Consider the following 17,707-nt stretch of genomic DNA (forward strand, 5'->3'; position numbering starts at 1 on the left):
AGGCTGAGGCTAGCTTACCATAGTAAATCAGGGTAAGACAAAACAAGTTTTGGAAGAAGTACTTATAATGTATTGACTAATTATTTAAATGTTGATCATTTTAAAAAAAGTTACATAATGTACCTTTAAATTAGGGATGACCTGTGCATGTTTTTGTGAAATTCACCCCATAACTTCCTGTTAACTCTGAATGTTCAATGATAAACCATAACGCTAATAAATAAGCGAGTTGAAAAAACTGTTTTCCTTAAAAATGTAAAACAATGAGACCTTAAATACAATTTCTCACTAAATATATTTACATGACATACAATTTGCCATCAGTGCAATACATAGGAATGTTGCATAAATACCAAATGTTAAACTTTTTCCTCTGTAAACAAAAATAAATGAGATGACAGCGATCGATATGACTCTTCTTGTAAAGCAACATTTACCACGTTCATACCAGATAAAACAACTTCACAGAAATCATCCTGAAAAACTCAGAACCCGGCCCATAAACACAATCAGATATGATTCAGCAATACTGGAAACATGATTCATGTACAGTATGTAGCACGTGTACATAGTATATACTGATTTTCATACAGATCATGGATTGCTTTTGTATGAATATTTTCATGTAACTTTGGCAGTTTTTCTTTTTTTTTTAAGAATCAAAGTTGTTTCAAAAAATAAAAAGATGATATCAAACAGTCAACAAATGTGATGTAAGCTTGCCTTTCAGAGCCCATGTTCACAGTGATAATTCAGAAAGGCTGAAAGCCTATGGTAAAAAAAAAGGAAACATAAAGGAACTAAACCTACGAAACAAACAAAAATAACATCCCACCCCTCCTGCCTGGACCGGCAGCACTCAAGGTGGTTTTCATTGTTGTCAACGACTATAAAATTACAAACACGTATGAAGAGATTCGTAGCAGTCATCGCCATTTTAAAAAATGGTCTCTTTTTAAAGTCAGCTCAAAATACAAAATGTTGGAGAGGGTCCGAGCCGACGCCCACAGTCACTGCGAACACATGGGAAAGACGTCACCAAGAAAACGAGACATGCACCACCAGTGCTGTGTGAGGAAGGGTGTGTTACCAAAAATGCAAAAACCAAACATACGAACTAACAAAAAATGGTGTGAGAATGAAAAGACAAACAAAACCGCTACACACTTAAAGAGAGGATGATATACACCGGACAAAAGAATCGAGCAAATTTAGAAAGATACCAACTTCACCAATAATTCATATGCGTGTGTTTTTTGTATTTTTTTTTACTTTTTTTTTTTTAAACTCATCAGGTTTGGCACTTTATCTGAACAAATACAGTATCTGCTCAAAAAGACTAATCGTCATACAAAACTGTATTCAACGTCTCTTGAACATAACTTTGTAGAATATAATATTTGATAGAGAGCATACGGTAGGTAAACACTTTTGTACGTACTTGTAGTTTAAAATGAACATTCCAACAGATGTTTTACACACATGCACAAAAACAAACACTGTCTTGCGTTGCGATATCCCTCTCGCTCTTTTTTTCTTCCCACCGGTTCTTTATGATACTTCCTCGCTTGACCGCGTGTCTGATTTGAGACGTACGAACTCTTTGGCCACTTCGTCGTTGGTCCTTTGCGAGAGTATTCTCATGATGGTCAGACCGGTTTCGTCCATCGTTACACTCCTGGCAAGCGGATAGCAGGCGTTCAGGCTGCCCTTTTCAGCCAGTTCTCTGAGCTGCAGGACCGTCAGGCCGATGATTCGGTCCTCTCGGGCGAAGCAGTAGTCCTTCACAGAAATGTGAAGCTCATAGGCCTCTGGGCCATGTTCGTTACTCAGCACGCTGGATGGAGAAGGTACAAGAACATTTATATTAATACACAACAATGTATTAAACACATGTTCCGGAAGTAAACTGCCTGTGAATGCTGTCGATTACATCTCGTCCCTCATTTGTAAAAACAAACGAGTGTACACATAATCAAGGACGCATTAACCTCATATTATGACGGGCAAAATACATTTTTATTAATTTATTAAAAGATGAAGTGCTACGGACAGGCTATTTAAGACAGTATTGGCTATGACTCAACAACAAATGCTAGACTAAGACGCTCTTCTCCGCTCCTAAGCCTTTATATACAGTGTTTCTCATCTTGAATAAAGAAAACCCAGTACTTATTCAAACAAGCAGTTCTTTATTTACCCCTGCATTGCAAACAAGCAGAGATGCTCTAAAATAGTGGTTCTCAAAGTGTGGGGCGTAAAAAAAAAAAGCTTGTGAGGTAAGAAAAATAACTTTTTTTGCTTATTTAAATTATGTGCTGATCTATTTTTCTACAAACGTTGTGTCTACACTGGACGAAACTGTTATAGCATTGCAACAGCTAAAAGCTGTCTACACTAGATGCGACAAAGCAACCATTGCAAATCCATTTGCCCTTAGCTTGAGTGCTTGGAGTATACCATAAATAGAACGGGGCATCAGTTTACAGTCAGGGATTTGTCGTGTCGCATTACATTGCATCCAATGTAAACTGAATCACTGATTACAATGGGTTTTATTGTCTTCTGTCACTTGCGGCATTCACATCAGGTGGTCATGGGAGGTGCCAACTTTTTTTTGGCACTTCATTCACGATTGAGACGAGGTGGAGTTATGAGGTTTGACCGACAGTTTGAGTATCCAATAGAAATACGATATTTAGTCACAAGCTGTTTTTAATACTTTCATTGGCACCTAACCTCCAATCGCCATCCTAGATGTTTATGACTTTCTTCTTTCAGCCAAACACAATCGGAGTTACATTTAAAAAAATCTTTTTAATGGGAGTGAGAAGAGCTTCGAGTTTTTGAAGCTCCAAAAAGCGCATCCATCCACCATAAAAGTAATCCATACGGCTCCAGGGGGTTAACAAAGGCCTTCTGAAGCGATGCGATGCATTTTTGTAAGAAAAATATCCATATTTATAACTTTATATAATCCATGGCTTCTGGTAATGGCCGTACGCGAGTCTAGTTCCAGCAGAAGAGTATTGACCGTTAGCGGAAGCCAGTGATTACAAAGTTTATAAAGTTCATATACACCTAGGATGGCTTGAGAGTGAGTAAATTATGGGGTAATTTCCATTTCTGGGCGAACTATCCCTTTAACAGATGTAACTTTATTCTTAAAAATGTATTAGTAAATGTTGAGATGAATCTATGATTAACAAATGTTGTCATTCCTAGTATTGAACTCGGAAAGTCACTTTAAAAATCACACTAATGGTTAAATACAGTTGCAGGTCTTGGATTCCCTAGTATCATAATATAAAAAAAGGTGTTTTTGTTTCTTTTTGTCTTTTTTGGGGGGGTTGAGCATCCAAGCAATTTAACAGATGAATGAAATGAATGGTACTTTTATGTTTAAAATGACGTCCACTCACATGAAATGAAGACTGCAGTCATGTCAGCAGTCTCAAAAGCTAGTGTATTTAGTTGTACATGAAAATGGTCGATTCATCAGGGTGACTGCATATAACGTCCGGTTACGTATGTAACCCTCGTTCCCTGAGGAGGGAACGGAGACGTACGTTAGTGACTAACGAATGGGGGTTTCGCTTAGAAGCCAATCATCTTCATCGTATTCAACAGCGCCCAATGGCAGTGCCAATGCCATGGGCATGCGGAATTTGCATGCGTAACTCCGCCCCACCTCGTGGGTATATAAGGAAGTACGCTGCGAACATCGCATTATGTTACTGCTGCAGGAGCCAAGACTGAACTCCTCGTTCCAGGCAGCACAGCTGACGTGGCTAAGGAAACGTACGTCTCCGTTCCCTCCTCAGGGAACGAGGGTTACATACGTAACCGGACGTTCCCTTTCGTTCAGTCACTACGACGTACGTTAGTGACTAACGAATGGGGGAACCTGTAAAACAGCGCCACTCAGCTGTCATCCAGTGCCCCGCGTAAGTGTGAGATCCCGCCACTTAAGGCCCTAGGACTCCCACTTATCACAGGATTACCAAGGTACACTGGGAAGCATATCCCAGTGAGGGAATGCCAAGGTGCCTACCGTAGGGAGGACTTAGAGAATACACATATGACCCGCTGAGGGTTGCATATGGAAGATCTCTAGGGTACCAGCCGAAGGTGGATTTTTAACCCTAGGGGTGGCAGGGACTTGCCAAGGGAAAGACACCTGCTCACTGAGGAGGCTTACGGTGGGAATACTCGTGTGGGGGTCGCCAGAGGGGAACCATGCACACGGAGCACCTGGCCGGACATGAGGGTCTGGGCTCGAAAGGGCAGACTGAACTGATGTCGGCGTCGACAGTGCTGGAGGAGCTCAGGGCTCTCGGGGAGCTCACCTGAGGAAAATATCGCACGTATCCAGTCATGGGAGTGGAATGGCGAGCAAGCGAAGACACCTGAGCGTGGTCCATTACCGGCCCCTCGGGGGGGCGAGTACAAAGTCGGACACTGGCTCCACTCGGAGATTGTAGAATCTGGCGAATGTGTTGGGTGTCGCCCAGCCTGCAGCTCTGCAGATGTCTGTTAGCGAGGCGCCATGCGCTAGAGCCCAAGAGGAGGCCACACTCCGGGTGGAGTGTGCCCTCACACCAAGGGGACATGGTCGACCTTGCTGCTGGTAAGCCAAAACAATGGTGTCCACCCCCAGTGAGACAACCTCTGCTTTGAGAGAGCACTTCCCTTCCGCTCTCCACCATAACAGACAAAGAGCTGGTCTGAGGTCCTGAAACACTGCGTCATGTCTACGTAGGCGCGGAGAGCGCGTACTGGACAGAGCAATGCCAAGGCTGGGTCTGCCTCCTCCAAAGGCAGCGCTTGCAGGTTCACCACCTGATCTCTGGAACGGAGTGGTGGGAACCTTGGGCACATATCCGGGCCGGGGTCTCAGGATCACGTGAGAGTTAGCCGGCCCGAACTCAAGGCACGCTTCGTCAACCGAAAATGCTTGCAGGTCCCCGACCCTCTAAGCGAGGCCAATGCGGTCAGCAGAGCCGTCTTCATAGACAAGAGCTTAATCTCGGCCGACCGCAAAGGCTCAAGGGAGGCCTCTACAGAGCACTTAAGACTACTGAGAGGTCCCAAGAGGGAACGAGAGGAGAGCGAGGAAGATTCAGTCTCCTCGCCCCCCTCAGGAACTTGATGATCAGGTCGTGCTGCTACTTACCTTATTGTCTCCCAGGAGATCGTGGTAGCAGATATTGCGGCCACGTACACTTAAGGGTGGAAGGAGACAGCCTTCGTCCCACCCCCTCCTGGAGAAACGAAGCACAGACCCGATCGGGCATTTCCAGGGGTCTTCCTGGCGGGAAGAGCACCATGTGACGAAGAGGTCCCACTTCAACGCATAGAGGTGTCGAGTAGACTCTGCCCTAGCGGAAGTGATGGTAGCGACCACCGCAGGTGGAGGGCTACTCAAACCAGCCGCGTCCCGTCCAGAAGCCACACGTGGAGCTTCCAGAACGCTGGATGCGGGTGCCAAAAGGTGCCCCGTCTCTGAGGAGTCTCAGAGGAATAGGCCAGGGAGGGGCTGTCGCAAGGAGTAGCAGTTCTGAGAACCAGGTCCGGCCGTGCCAACGGGGCGACCAACATGACCTGCTCCTTGTCCTCCCTGATCTTGCACAGTACCTGTGCGAGAAGGCTCACTGGGGGAAACGCATAATAGCGTAGCCCCGACGACCAGCTGTGCGCCAGTGCATCCGTGCCGACCATAGGTCAGGGAATAATACAGGGAGCAATGGGAAGAGTCCTGGGAGGCAACAGGACTACCTGGGCGTCACCGAACCGTTCCCATATCAGCTGGGCCGTCTGGGGATGGAGTCTCCATTCTCCAGGAAGTGGCTGAAGCCGTGAGAGCTCGAGGCTGCACGGTTCAGGACTCCCAGGATGTGGACAGCATGAAGGGACCTCAGATGCTACTGACTCCATAAAACGAGATGGCGGGCGAGTTGAGACATACGGCGGGAGCGTAGACCGCCCGGCCGTGTCGTCTGTCCTGACTAGTACATGTTGACCCTTCAGCAACGCTCGGAAGCGGTGCAGGGCGAACCGTACTGCCAGCAACTCGAGGCAATTAACATGCAGAAGGCACTGGGGTCCTATCCAGGAGCCCGTGGCTGCTTGTCCATTGCACATGGCACCCCAGCCCGTGGATGATGCATCTGTTGATACAACAAGATGCCTGGAAACTCGTTCTAAGGACACTCGGGTCCGTAGAAAGCTGAGGTTCGACCACGGGGAGAGAGTCTGTAAGCAGGCCCGAGTCACTTGTACCCGGAGCGTGCCAGACCGCCATGCCCATCTCGGGACTCGATCGCGTAGCCCGTGCTGAAGCGGTCTCATATGAAGCAATCCGAGCGGCGTTACCGCGGCTGCAGATGCCATATGCCCCAGGAGCCTCTGAAACAGTTTCAGTGGAACCGCACTCTTGCCCTCGACTTGTCGAAGGGAAGTCAGCAGAGACTGCGCGCGCTCGCTCGAAAGCAGCGCGCACATGGCGACCGAGTCGATCCATACCGAGAAAGAGATCCTCTGCGCGGGGCAAAGTTTGCTCTTCTCCCAGTTGACCCGAAGGCCCAGACGGGCTAGGTGATGGAGCACCAAATCTCTGTGTCCGCAAACCTGCTCTCGAGAGTGACCCAGTAAGCCAGTCGTCGAGGTAATTCAGGATGCGAACCCCGTGCTGCCGAAGGGGCGCAAGGGCTGCCTCGGCAATCTTCGTAAAGACGCGAGGGGACAGAGATAGCCCGAATGGTAGAACTGCGTACTGATATGCCCGCCCCTCGAAAGCAAACCGTAGGAACGGTCTGTGTCGAGGTAGAATGGAGACATGGAAGTAGGCGTCCTTCAGGTCGATCGCTGCAACCAATCGACTGGACGAACGCTTTCGAAAAGGCGTTTCGCTGTCAACATCTTGAACGGAAACCGGAGGAGGTAACGGTTCAAGACGCGCAGGTCCAGGATCGGTCAAGCCCACCGGTCTTTATGGGTACAATGAAGTACGGGCTGTAACACCCGGAATTCACCTCGGCTGGAGGGACAGGTTCGATCGCACCCTTCGCCAGTAGGGTGGCAACCTCCGCTCGCATGACGGGGGCATAGCCCCGATCATAGTGGAACGGACTCCCCGAAAGCGGGGAGGAACCTGCGCGAACTGAATCGCGTAGCCGCACCTGACTGTCTTCGCGACCCAGCGGGACAGCCCTGGAATCTGAAGCCAGGCTCCCAGGAACTGCACCAACGGGGTCAATCGGACTACAGGTGTACCCGGAGTGGGGCAGCGATGCAGCGTTACCGACCCGGACAAGGGAGGCTGTTGGGCGTCCCGGTGTGGGGGTGCGGTTAACGGCTGCGTCCTGACAGAGGAGACCAGGGAAGGACGCGCGTTCCACTGGGGTCTGCTCTGCCAGGAGGCTGGCGACAGAGAGGGATGCGAGTGGCGGGACCCGTGGGTGGCGCGCACTGTCATCACCGGTCTCTGGGTTCTCAGAGACAGGAACATGAGTTCTTCCCAAGCGCTGCTAGCCCGGGGGCCAGCAGCGGAAGGATTTTCCCCCGGCCCTCCACCGGGGGAAGGAGAGGCCCTGCTACCATCCCCTGGGAAGAACTGGAACCCATCTCTGAGTTGTCCACTTCCAGCGTGGCGTTTAACCAGGCTGGGGAGCGGACTGGGCGTCATCCTCAACCACCTCCACGGCGCGGCCCGGGTGAAGGCTGCTGCTGGGGCCGGGCGGGAGGAGGGAGGGCGCCCTCGGCGGTGAGCGGACTGAGGCGACTGAGCCGGCGGCTGGTGCAGCAGCTGGCCGCCGGGGCAGTACGTGTTACAGCCTCAGTCTGCTCTGGGGCGGCCGAGAACTGTTGGGCGCAGTTCCCAGCCGCGCCGCCGAAGAGGCCAGCCTGGGATATGGGTGAGTTGAGGGGGCGGGCCCACTCAACGTCCTCCAAATCACCAGGTAAGGCCAGGTGTTCTCCCGGACCACAGCTGTGGACATCTCCCGACCCAGGGAGCGTGTGGCCACCTTCACCGCCCGGGGGCGGGATCAGTCGCGGCACGCAGCTCAATGAAGAGCCCTGGGTCGGCTCCACCCTTGTGCATGTGCAACGGGGCGGCGGCCTGCCCGTAGCTCTGCAGGACCACGCCACCGAAGTAGACGAGCCCACAGGCTTTGGGAGGGTGCTTAGGACAGCCACACCACGCCACGTCAAGCCCTCTGTGGACACCGTAGTGCGCAACAGAGAGTTCAACAGTGGGGGTGAGGGGGCCCCAGTGTACCCTAGGCCGCGGCCCCATCAAGGGCAGAGAAGGTGGAGGAGGCCACCAAACGATCGCGGGAAGCACGGGGACTTCCAGGACCGCGTGATCTCCTCATGCACCTCGGGAGCGAAAGGCATTGGGGGCGGGGCCCAACAGCTGTCGGGTGCCGTCCCCAAAAACCAATCGCGCAACCACGAGCACTCGCGACTGGGCGGAGTTCCACACCAGCGCGAGACTCGCGGCTGCCCGAGATAACATGGCTGTCAACCTTAGGTCGGATCAGGCAGCGCTGACACACCCGGAGGCGGAGCACAACTCCTAATCGTCATCCCCAAAGGACTCCAGCCCACCTTGGGATGCGGCGATCGACATCTCACTGCTATCTGGAGCGTGAACGAAACGAACGAGGCGTCAGAGACGGGCCGCTGTTTCAGTCCAACACTCGCGGGTTTAAGCAATGTGCAAGAGGGGGCGTGGCCCGAGGAATGATCGTCGGGGTTCTTAATACCACGGCACCGCACTCAGGTCACCCTGGCCACCAGCCAAAGTACCGCCTCACTCGGAGACGGTAGATTGGGGTGTGGCAGAGGGGACTCTCTCTCCTCACGGAGATCACTGAGTCTCGACCGCAACATCGCGATGGTCACGTTCCCGCAGTGGGAACATGACGCATCCACAAACACTGCCCGAACGTGCTGAAGCCCAAACACATCGAGCAGTGAATGTGCCCATAGACAGCAACGGAGATCGATCGCACCCGGAAGTGCACGGGCGAACCGTCTTGAAAAAGACGTGCCACGCGCAAGCTCTTTTTGTGAGAGGAAAGCTCTGCAGAGTGCCGAAGCGCCCAGGGAAACACACACACAGCTGTTGCAGATCACTGCACAGATCAGCAGGCAGGCAGCATGAGATCGCTGGAACGCGCCGTAACACCAACACCCTGGAGAACCGCTGGTCTCTCGAAGACTGAAGAGAAGACTTCAGAATTCAGGCTTGTAGGAGTGAAGAGATCCTCTTGGCTCCAAAGCAGAAACATAATGCGATGTTCGCAGCGTACTTCCTTATATACCCACGAGGTGGGGCGGAGTTACGCATGCAAATTCCGCATGCCCATGGCATTGGCACTGCCATTGGGCGCTGTTGAATACGATGAAGATGATTGGCTTCTAAGCGAAACCCCCATTCGTTAGTCACTAACGTACGTCGTAGTGACTGAACGAAAGGGAACTCGTTTTATCATGCTAACCCCTTCTATAATTTACCACTTTTGCTTTCAAATTCATCTTCAAATTCATGGCTGACTGTGAATAGAACATTTCTACATTGACATGAGTAACTGAAAACCTTTGCATGGTGCTTCATTCACGTCGCCAGTTTTCCGAAAATCTGAGATGACTGTCAATTTCAATACATTAATGTAAATGTCTTCTCTGCAGGTACATCTTGGATCTGATAAGTCTGTGACTCACCCATGACAGTAGTATGCAGCAACCTGGTCAGCCTGTTTTATCAGTTTTATCTATCACACACAGAAATCACACTAACAGAGTGAAAAGCACCTGTTTTATGATTCCACACAAAAACGGCTTAAGACTCCATTAAACTATAAGGCCCTTAATATCCAAAGGTGGGCTTTGATTTCATGTTTTTTTATGAGCGCTCTAAGTGAGAGGTTAATTCAGTGTGTCTGTTTTTGTTCTGGGCTTCCATCATATTTCACTCGTCGGCTTTGAATGCCATTGAAACGCCAAATGCAGGTCTTTTTGTTGAGCCAACTGTTCTGGAAAGCCTTTCTTAATTATCTTTTCTTTTCACAAGAGTCTTTTAGGCCTAAAATGAGACTGTCAGAAGTAAATCTTCATGTGAACGGTTGATTTCTGTGCTGTTGTTCAAGTGCATTTGTGCAGCTTAAAGCCGATAAGTCAATGCCACCAGTGAAAACCAGGAAGTAGACGAGACAATTGCTGATGTATAATGCTCTATTTACAGTCTGGCATGATTCATTTATTTCACAAGCAAAAGGGTCAATAACAGGAGGGTTACCAAGATAAAGGGAAAAGTATTTGGCTGGTCCATGAGCTCCATATAAAATACAACAGCTTTTACTAGGGTGCTTTCACACGAGCAGTTTAGTTTGAAACAGGGCATGGTTTGCATGACAAATTGGTAATGTGAAAGCTGTCAAGCAACCCTTGGGGGCGCACCGGGGTACCGAACCTGAGACCACCTGTAGGAGGCGGTCTGAGTTCAGTTGCATTGGAACTGTGGTCGCAATTCGTGTGCATGTGAAAGCAACACGGACTTGGGTGCGCACTTGTTCAGGAAGTAAAATAACCTGCGTATGCTTTTTAGCCAATGACGACATCACTCATTTAACATCGCATGTAGGGGATGACAGTGGTGATGATTTACCTTGGATACAGTCAAGAGTGAGTGTGCAGTGTAATTGCGCATAGTGAGTGCAATCATAACAGCAAATAAATGGCTTGCAAAACACTCTTCTCAAAAGAGTCTGTTTGCAAGCAGCAGAAAGCTGCCTTCATGTGACGCACATACAGTAAACCAGTAAAAATAGCACCAAAAAAAAAAAAAAAAAAACACAATTCAGCATTCTGTTTTCTTTCATGCACCATGCACGTTTGTGATGACGTAAGATGAACGCAAATGCACCAGGGTTCGATAGAATCAAGTAATTGTGAAACCAGACCATCACTGTAGAGGGCGCAAGGAACAATTGCAGCAAACATTCCCTTATGCCGAGTTCACACTGCACGATTTTGTCATGACTGTCTGTGGTAGCATTCAGTCACTGCTGTGTTCACACTGCACGATGGATCGGCGACAGGGGGTTTCACACTGCATGACTTTACAATAGAAAGAATCACCGACACACAAACTCTCTCCGGTGCACAAACTACGTTTCACAGGCAAACACATGCAAGATGTGACAAGTAACAACGCGAGATCACGTGAGAGTTTTCGCCCGAAACTGGAATTATTATTAAAAATTACAAACTGCAGAAAGTTTGCGATCCAAACTGTCTGTGCGCTGATTTGCAGCGAAAAAGAAAAAAAGATTATGGCGGAGGAAATGGTTGGGGAGACACAGGGAACAAGGATTGTGTTCTACAAAGAGAGTTTGAGGTAAATAAATATTTTTGCACCGTGCTGCTGTTGCGGCTGGTCAAGCAAATGTTTGTGCTTTTTTCTGATGATAGAATTGTAAATATATCTATTAAAATACTGATTTTCTGGTCTATGACTCCTCCCTGAACCTCCCACTGCCCTGTATCTTGCTCTCTCATTGGCTGTAGGGTCATCGCCGATGTAATTTTCAGTCAGAACACATTTCACACAGCAGGAGTTTAAGTCCAGATATTTAGCAAGCCAAATTTCTCACGGGCGTCTGCGACTCATCTGCGATTCTCTCTGATCACGTCTTTGATAATTCACACTGATTGTCACTCACGTGCACGAGCACCAATTTGCCTATGATTTAGGGCATTCTTACCTGAGGGCTCCACAAACGACTGATGCTTTTAAAAAGGGACTAAAAACGTACCTGTTTAGAAAGTCTTTCAATGTTTAAATTGTTTTTAGTGTGTACATTCTTGTGTAAATTTTAGTTGGAAGCTGATTTTAACTTAATTCTTAATTGCTCTAACTGCTTTATTTAATTTTTTTCCCACCCTTTGTAGCAATTTGAGATTTTCTTTAAAATAAAAATAAAATGTATTATTATTATTATTATTTGTTTGCAATTGCGCAAAACCTGTCTGCGAGTCAAAATCGGGCCTAAAATCGGGCAGTGTGAAAAGTACGATTCATTTCTTTCTGTTAAACTTCAGGACAAAATGACTGAGTAAAATATGTGATTACAGAGGAAATAATAGTAATCACATATCAAACCATGACTTTATCCAATTACTAGTAGCTGGGATATCACTTTCTGCAATATAACCCTGATTTTTAAGAACTGACATCAGCTCTTAAAAATCAATTCTATGATGGTATCAGAAGGTAATACCATGGTACTTTGATATGCGCTACTGTTCAAAAGTTCTGGGTCAGAAAGAAAGAAATTAATATTTCTATTCAGCAAGGATGCACTAAAATGATCAAAAGTGACATTTGATGTATCATAATTTGTGTTCCGAAGATGAACAAAGGTCTTGCGGATTTGGAACGACATGACGGTGAGTAATAAATGACAGAATTTTAATTTTTAGGTTAACTAACCCTTTAACATTCTTGTGGAAACTAAGACAAACCGCAGTGCAGCACTTTCGGGTTCTATGTCCGAATGCCGGCTCTGTATTGGCCGATGCTGTTCACTTGAGCACCACGTCGCATACGTAAGATGCTGATGCAGGAGCTGGCCAATACAAAGCCGGCATTCTGACATAGAACCCGTAAGCGCTGAACTGCGGTTACAACGTAAAAGGCATAGGAGACTGACACAGAAGAGAAGAAATTGTTGAATGAAGTCGTTATTTTTTGCGCACAAAAAGTATTATCAACGCTTCATAACATAACTATTTTAATGATGTCATGTTAATGATTGTACTACCTTTATGGGCCTTAAAAGTGGTAATTAAATTGCATATAATATGGAGGGGTCATCAGAAATATCTACATTTGCGTTCCGAAGATTTTTTCTTACGGGTTTGGAACGACATGAGGGTGAGTAATTAATGACAGAAATGTCCTTTTTGGGGGAACTAACCATATAAAGGTGAAGTATGTACGATTTTTTATGTTAAAATAAATTAATTTAACCGAGTTTATTGTTCATTGACTATTATTAGTATGCCATTCATGGGTTATTCACCCCCAAAGATTTAAACATTGAGCCCCTCAGTCACCATTAAAACATCGAAGAGGTCCATTCGGATCCGTCAATCTCTTTCCAGCTCAACCTATAGCGAGAGTTTAGGGCATGGCTACTGTAGTAAAACTGAAGTCATGCTCCTTGGCTCTCCCCATCAATTGTGAAATCAGCATATTAGAACGATTTTGGAAGAGTCATGTGACACTGAAGCCTGGAGTATTGATGCTGAAAATTCATTTTTGCATCACAGGAATAAATTACATTTGATCAAATAATGCAGCTTTGATGAGCATAAATATTGAACTTATTTCAAAAATATTTAAGAAATCTTACCAACCCCAAACTTTTGAACAGTAGTGTATGTGATACTGAACATATTTTGGTACATAAAAAAACGTGATATTACCATGGTTCCATCTCCATACACATCATACTTTTTATATATTTTTGTAAACACCAACTGTTATGAGTATACACTAATCCTGTATGAAATGAATACTCACTACTGGAATGTTTCATTGTATTTTGGAGACCAGTTGTTATTCTTGGTTTTGGTGCTAAACTTGCGTTTCTTGTCAGCCAAGTGTGGGCCAATTGCGTTGATCTCCACGAAGGGGCGAAACATGGCATTGGTCTGCCAGATGATATTGTTCACACCCACAACTGCAGAGAAGAAGAGGATGGTTTCGAGTTATATCATCAAACACTACAATGGTAAGACATTGAAGACAATTCTTATTTTTTCAAGGAATATTGCAGTATTTAATATAAATGATTTATCTGTGCACATCTAATCCAAATAACTTCCTTGCAGCGATTTCTCTTATCTGATGATGTGTTTACTGGTACAACGGCGGGACAATCTGTCACTAACATTAGATCCACCACTAGCAAACCACAACCATCCAATCAATTCCCCATGAACAAAATCAAGTGCCACCCCTACATTTGTTCTAAACTCACTGATGTGTTTTACTAGAATGCCTTATTTATCTCTAGGACTGTGTGTAACTAAACCTGAACTTGACTACCAGAGTGAGTCACCAAGCCTCGCTCTAAGATTGTTAATAGAAACCCAACATGGAACATCCAGACCTACTCTGTAAAATAGATGCTGTATTATAAAACATAATTTTGGCTCTACAATCTGATCAGATGAGGCATGTTTGAAGCTTCTGCAAAATTGCAGACGCAAAATGATAGGGAGAAGAGACCCATCAGGCCACAGGTTTGATAATTAAATTTTTACATTAATGTGCAAAGTTGCTTAGCAACAGTAAACAGCCTACAGATTAATAAACTATAGTTTAATGTAATGTATACAATAAATCATGTAGAAACAGTTAATTATGAATATAACACAATGTCTGTTGTGTGATGTGCCTCAAGTTCATACATTAAATTCATAATAATACAATGTCTCTAGTATTGTATTGATTAGAAAAGTTTTTTTTTTTTTGGTAACACTTTACCATAAGGTTTAATATGTTAACATTAGTCATCTCAGTTAATGTTAATCTCAACATTTACTAATACATGATTCAAATCTAAAGTTCTATCTAACTAACATGAACTAACAATGAACAATTGTTTTTTATTAATTAATATTAACGAAGATTATTAACAAACGTATTGGTCATTGTTAGTTAATATTAGTTCATGCATTAACTAACCTTAACTAATGGAAACTTATTGTAAAGTGTTACTGTTTTTAATGCATTTGTTTTCCTTTTTTTATTTTATTTCATGCAATGGGGTAGTTAGCTTGTCTGTTTTAATGTACTTACGGGTCATTAATCGATCAGCAGAAAACGAGTATCACAATCTTAACACTTTATCAGTAAAATTACACAAATTGATTAAACTGAATATAGAGTCTGTGGCAAAGAGAAACATGCTAATTGGAATAATTTAGACCTCAGAGTTTCTTAATCCCTAGGGGTCGGTGGTCGCGCCGTAGCGTCCAACTCGCTTTTTTTCTAATCAGTGCGAAAGAGACTCAAAATACTCAGTCGATTTTGGCCATACAGACAAGTGTTATACATAATTCTGTTAAGTGTCTATTTTTATTTGTGTACACTCACAATAAAAACTAAATGTTGTGCTTTTTGCAAAATAAAGAAAGCAAACGTGATGCGCGATCTGCCACCTCTCTCTGAATTAAGTCCATTCTGATACTTTTCAGAAATACAGAATACTTGTCACACAAACATGAGACATATGTCTAAAGAAACGTTGAAATGTGTATTTAAATAATGTAAATCAAATCGAAAATAAATATTCTGCCATTAATATGTTTATAAGCAACTGTAAAATAGTACAAACGTCAGAGCATGTCAAAACTTCTAAGGTGCCCCAAAAACTGCATCAGAACAGTAGGGGTTAATCATGAATTAATCACTGTGTGTGTGTTACCTTTGACGCTGACTTTGTGCTCTCCAGTACCAGGGTGTGAGATCAGGTCCACCTGGATGGCGACCTCCCCGGTGGATCCAGTCGTGGACTGACCTGGAATCAGTTTTGAGTCACATGAACTTCATGCTGTATGTCACATAAGAGCATGCCTAAGACACTGACCCACACACCAAAAATACAATAAAACTATAAAAATCAGCGATCAATTATTATGTTGTAGAACATTATCTGCTAGGACAAATAAAGCATAATTTGCATATACTGAGTTCCAACTTATTATGCAAGTGACAAATCCGTAGGATTTAAGTACAATAAGCATTCAAATTTTAGTTCTTCAAAGAAAGTGTTCACCAAGTGTTACCAGTTATCTAAAAGTTTTTGCTTTTTAGATAACTGGTATCAATCTCTGACAGGCTTGTTAAGTAGTTTGCCAGGTGTTCTTAAGTAAATGGAAACCCTACTTAAAGAGGTATTTCCACATTATTAAGCAAGTCACAGTTCTTATGCAATATGGGGAGGAAAAGAATGGTGCGATGTCTTGCAAAAAGCTTAAAAACAACTAATATTTTGTGAAAACTGAATTGAGATTATCGAACTATAAAATGCTTTGTGAGTGATTTAGAGCACAGAATAACTTGTTCAGATAAAGGCTTATATAAAAAAGCCACTGTTGAGCAGCAAACAGGTTTTTGAAGCTGCTGGTGTCTCTGGAGTCCCAAGAACCTCTCCATGCAGGCTAGAAGTTGTGCATATAGTTGCTGTTCTGCTACCCCTAACCAAAGCTCACAAAGATAAATGTTTCAAAAATTAGACTCTATCCTCACTGGAGTAGTTTCAGACATGTTGTTCAGTATCTTTGCAGTTGCCCTTCAAGTTTTGCAGCAAACAGAGGAACTGTCAAGGCCGCGTTTGGCCAAACTAATTCAAGAACGCATGACACATGTCGGCTAAATGAATGACTACAGAATGACCTACAGCATCCACGGCAGACATCAACAATCAATCAAGATTGGATTAACCTCGTCTCTGCTTTCATTTGCTCTCCGACCTCGTAACAAACACTGTGTTTCATAAAGAGCCTCTTTGGCAGATGCCTGAAGGGCCTCTGGATTTATTTTCCAGGCCACAATTAGAAAATTGAAAAGACTTTTAAAATAACAATGAAAAATGTTGTGATCACCAGAATTTTATTTCATGAACTTTCATTTTGACATTAAGCAATTTGTCCTGATTTGTAAAAAAGTTTATATCATGAAGAATCTAATTTTCATTGATCTGAGATTTTCAGAACTTGTTCCATTGAATTATGAACCTTTTACAGTAGGAATCACAAACAATCTCTCCTCTTCTCTGGTCGTACTGAAAAAAAAGAAGAAAAAACCTGTCCTGAATCATTCACGTTGACTCTGAACTCTTGTGACAGGGTCTCGTACCTCCGCCGGACGCCACGGGACCCTACGGGACACATTTCCACAGGCCTTTTCACAGACAAAGAAAAACAAACTAGTCTCTGGAGGGATTTTAAAGTTAGTTCAGAAAGGAATGAGAGGAAACTGGGGGACTGCGGGAGACTTTCCCTCAAATCACGGAAAGTGAATTGATTACTTCCAAAGCTAATCTGAAGGAGTCAGAGGTCACAGCAAACAATGGTAGTTGCATTGATATTTCTGTATATAACCGAGTTAGACTTTGAGTTTCTGGACATGAGCACATCATCCAAATCAAGATAAAAATTAATTATTTTACATTTCTCAGTGGATTTACACACCATTATCACATCATCGCTGCCTAGTATACATACCTAGTAGGATGCACTCAAAGGCATTTTGACTACTGTAGATTGATATCTATAAACAACATGTGAATATATAATAATAGATAGTTATGCTAGTGTAGATTTATAATGCTGTCTGTAAGTGTGACCCAGTGTGACGTGTCTGCTGTGTAAAACCCCTAGAGATTCTCCTTCTGAACCAAAAGAGCCCCGGATATCCATCACCTGCTCTGACAGAAAAACCCCTAACTGCAATGATAAATAACTCCAAACATGAAGTTTGATGAATTATAAACAGTGTATAGGGAAGTAAACACATCCTCACCTCAACACACACACACGCACACAAAACTGTGTATTAAAGAAATCACATTCTGTTTGCAGTCTTTGCCTCAGTAGCTCAGAAAGAAAGAGAGACAGGAAC

At 44.8% G+C, this 17,707-nt stretch overlaps 1 protein-coding gene across 1 annotated transcript in view; it reads right to left on the bottom strand.

Moving 5' to 3' along the window:
- Positions 1-277: 277 nt before the first annotated feature.
- Positions 278-17,707, bottom strand: part of unc13c (unc-13 homolog C (C. elegans)) — a 282,829-nt gene continuing 265,399 nt past the window's right edge. Inside the window, exons 31-33 of the mRNA XM_079824971.1 lie at positions 15,510-15,602; positions 13,598-13,757; positions 278-1,837 (exon numbers count right to left, since the gene is read on the bottom strand). Of these exons, the coding sequence (XP_079681097.1) occupies positions 1,552-1,837; positions 13,598-13,757; positions 15,510-15,602 (539 nt within the window). The 3' untranslated portion in view covers positions 278-1,551. The remainder of the gene's footprint in view (positions 1,838-13,597; positions 13,758-15,509; positions 15,603-17,707) is intronic.

Source organism: Gobio gobio (assembly GCF_949357685.1).
Source record: "Gobio gobio genome assembly, chromosome: 9".
Classification (NCBI taxonomy): Eukaryota; Metazoa; Chordata; class Actinopteri; order Cypriniformes; family Gobionidae; genus Gobio; species Gobio gobio.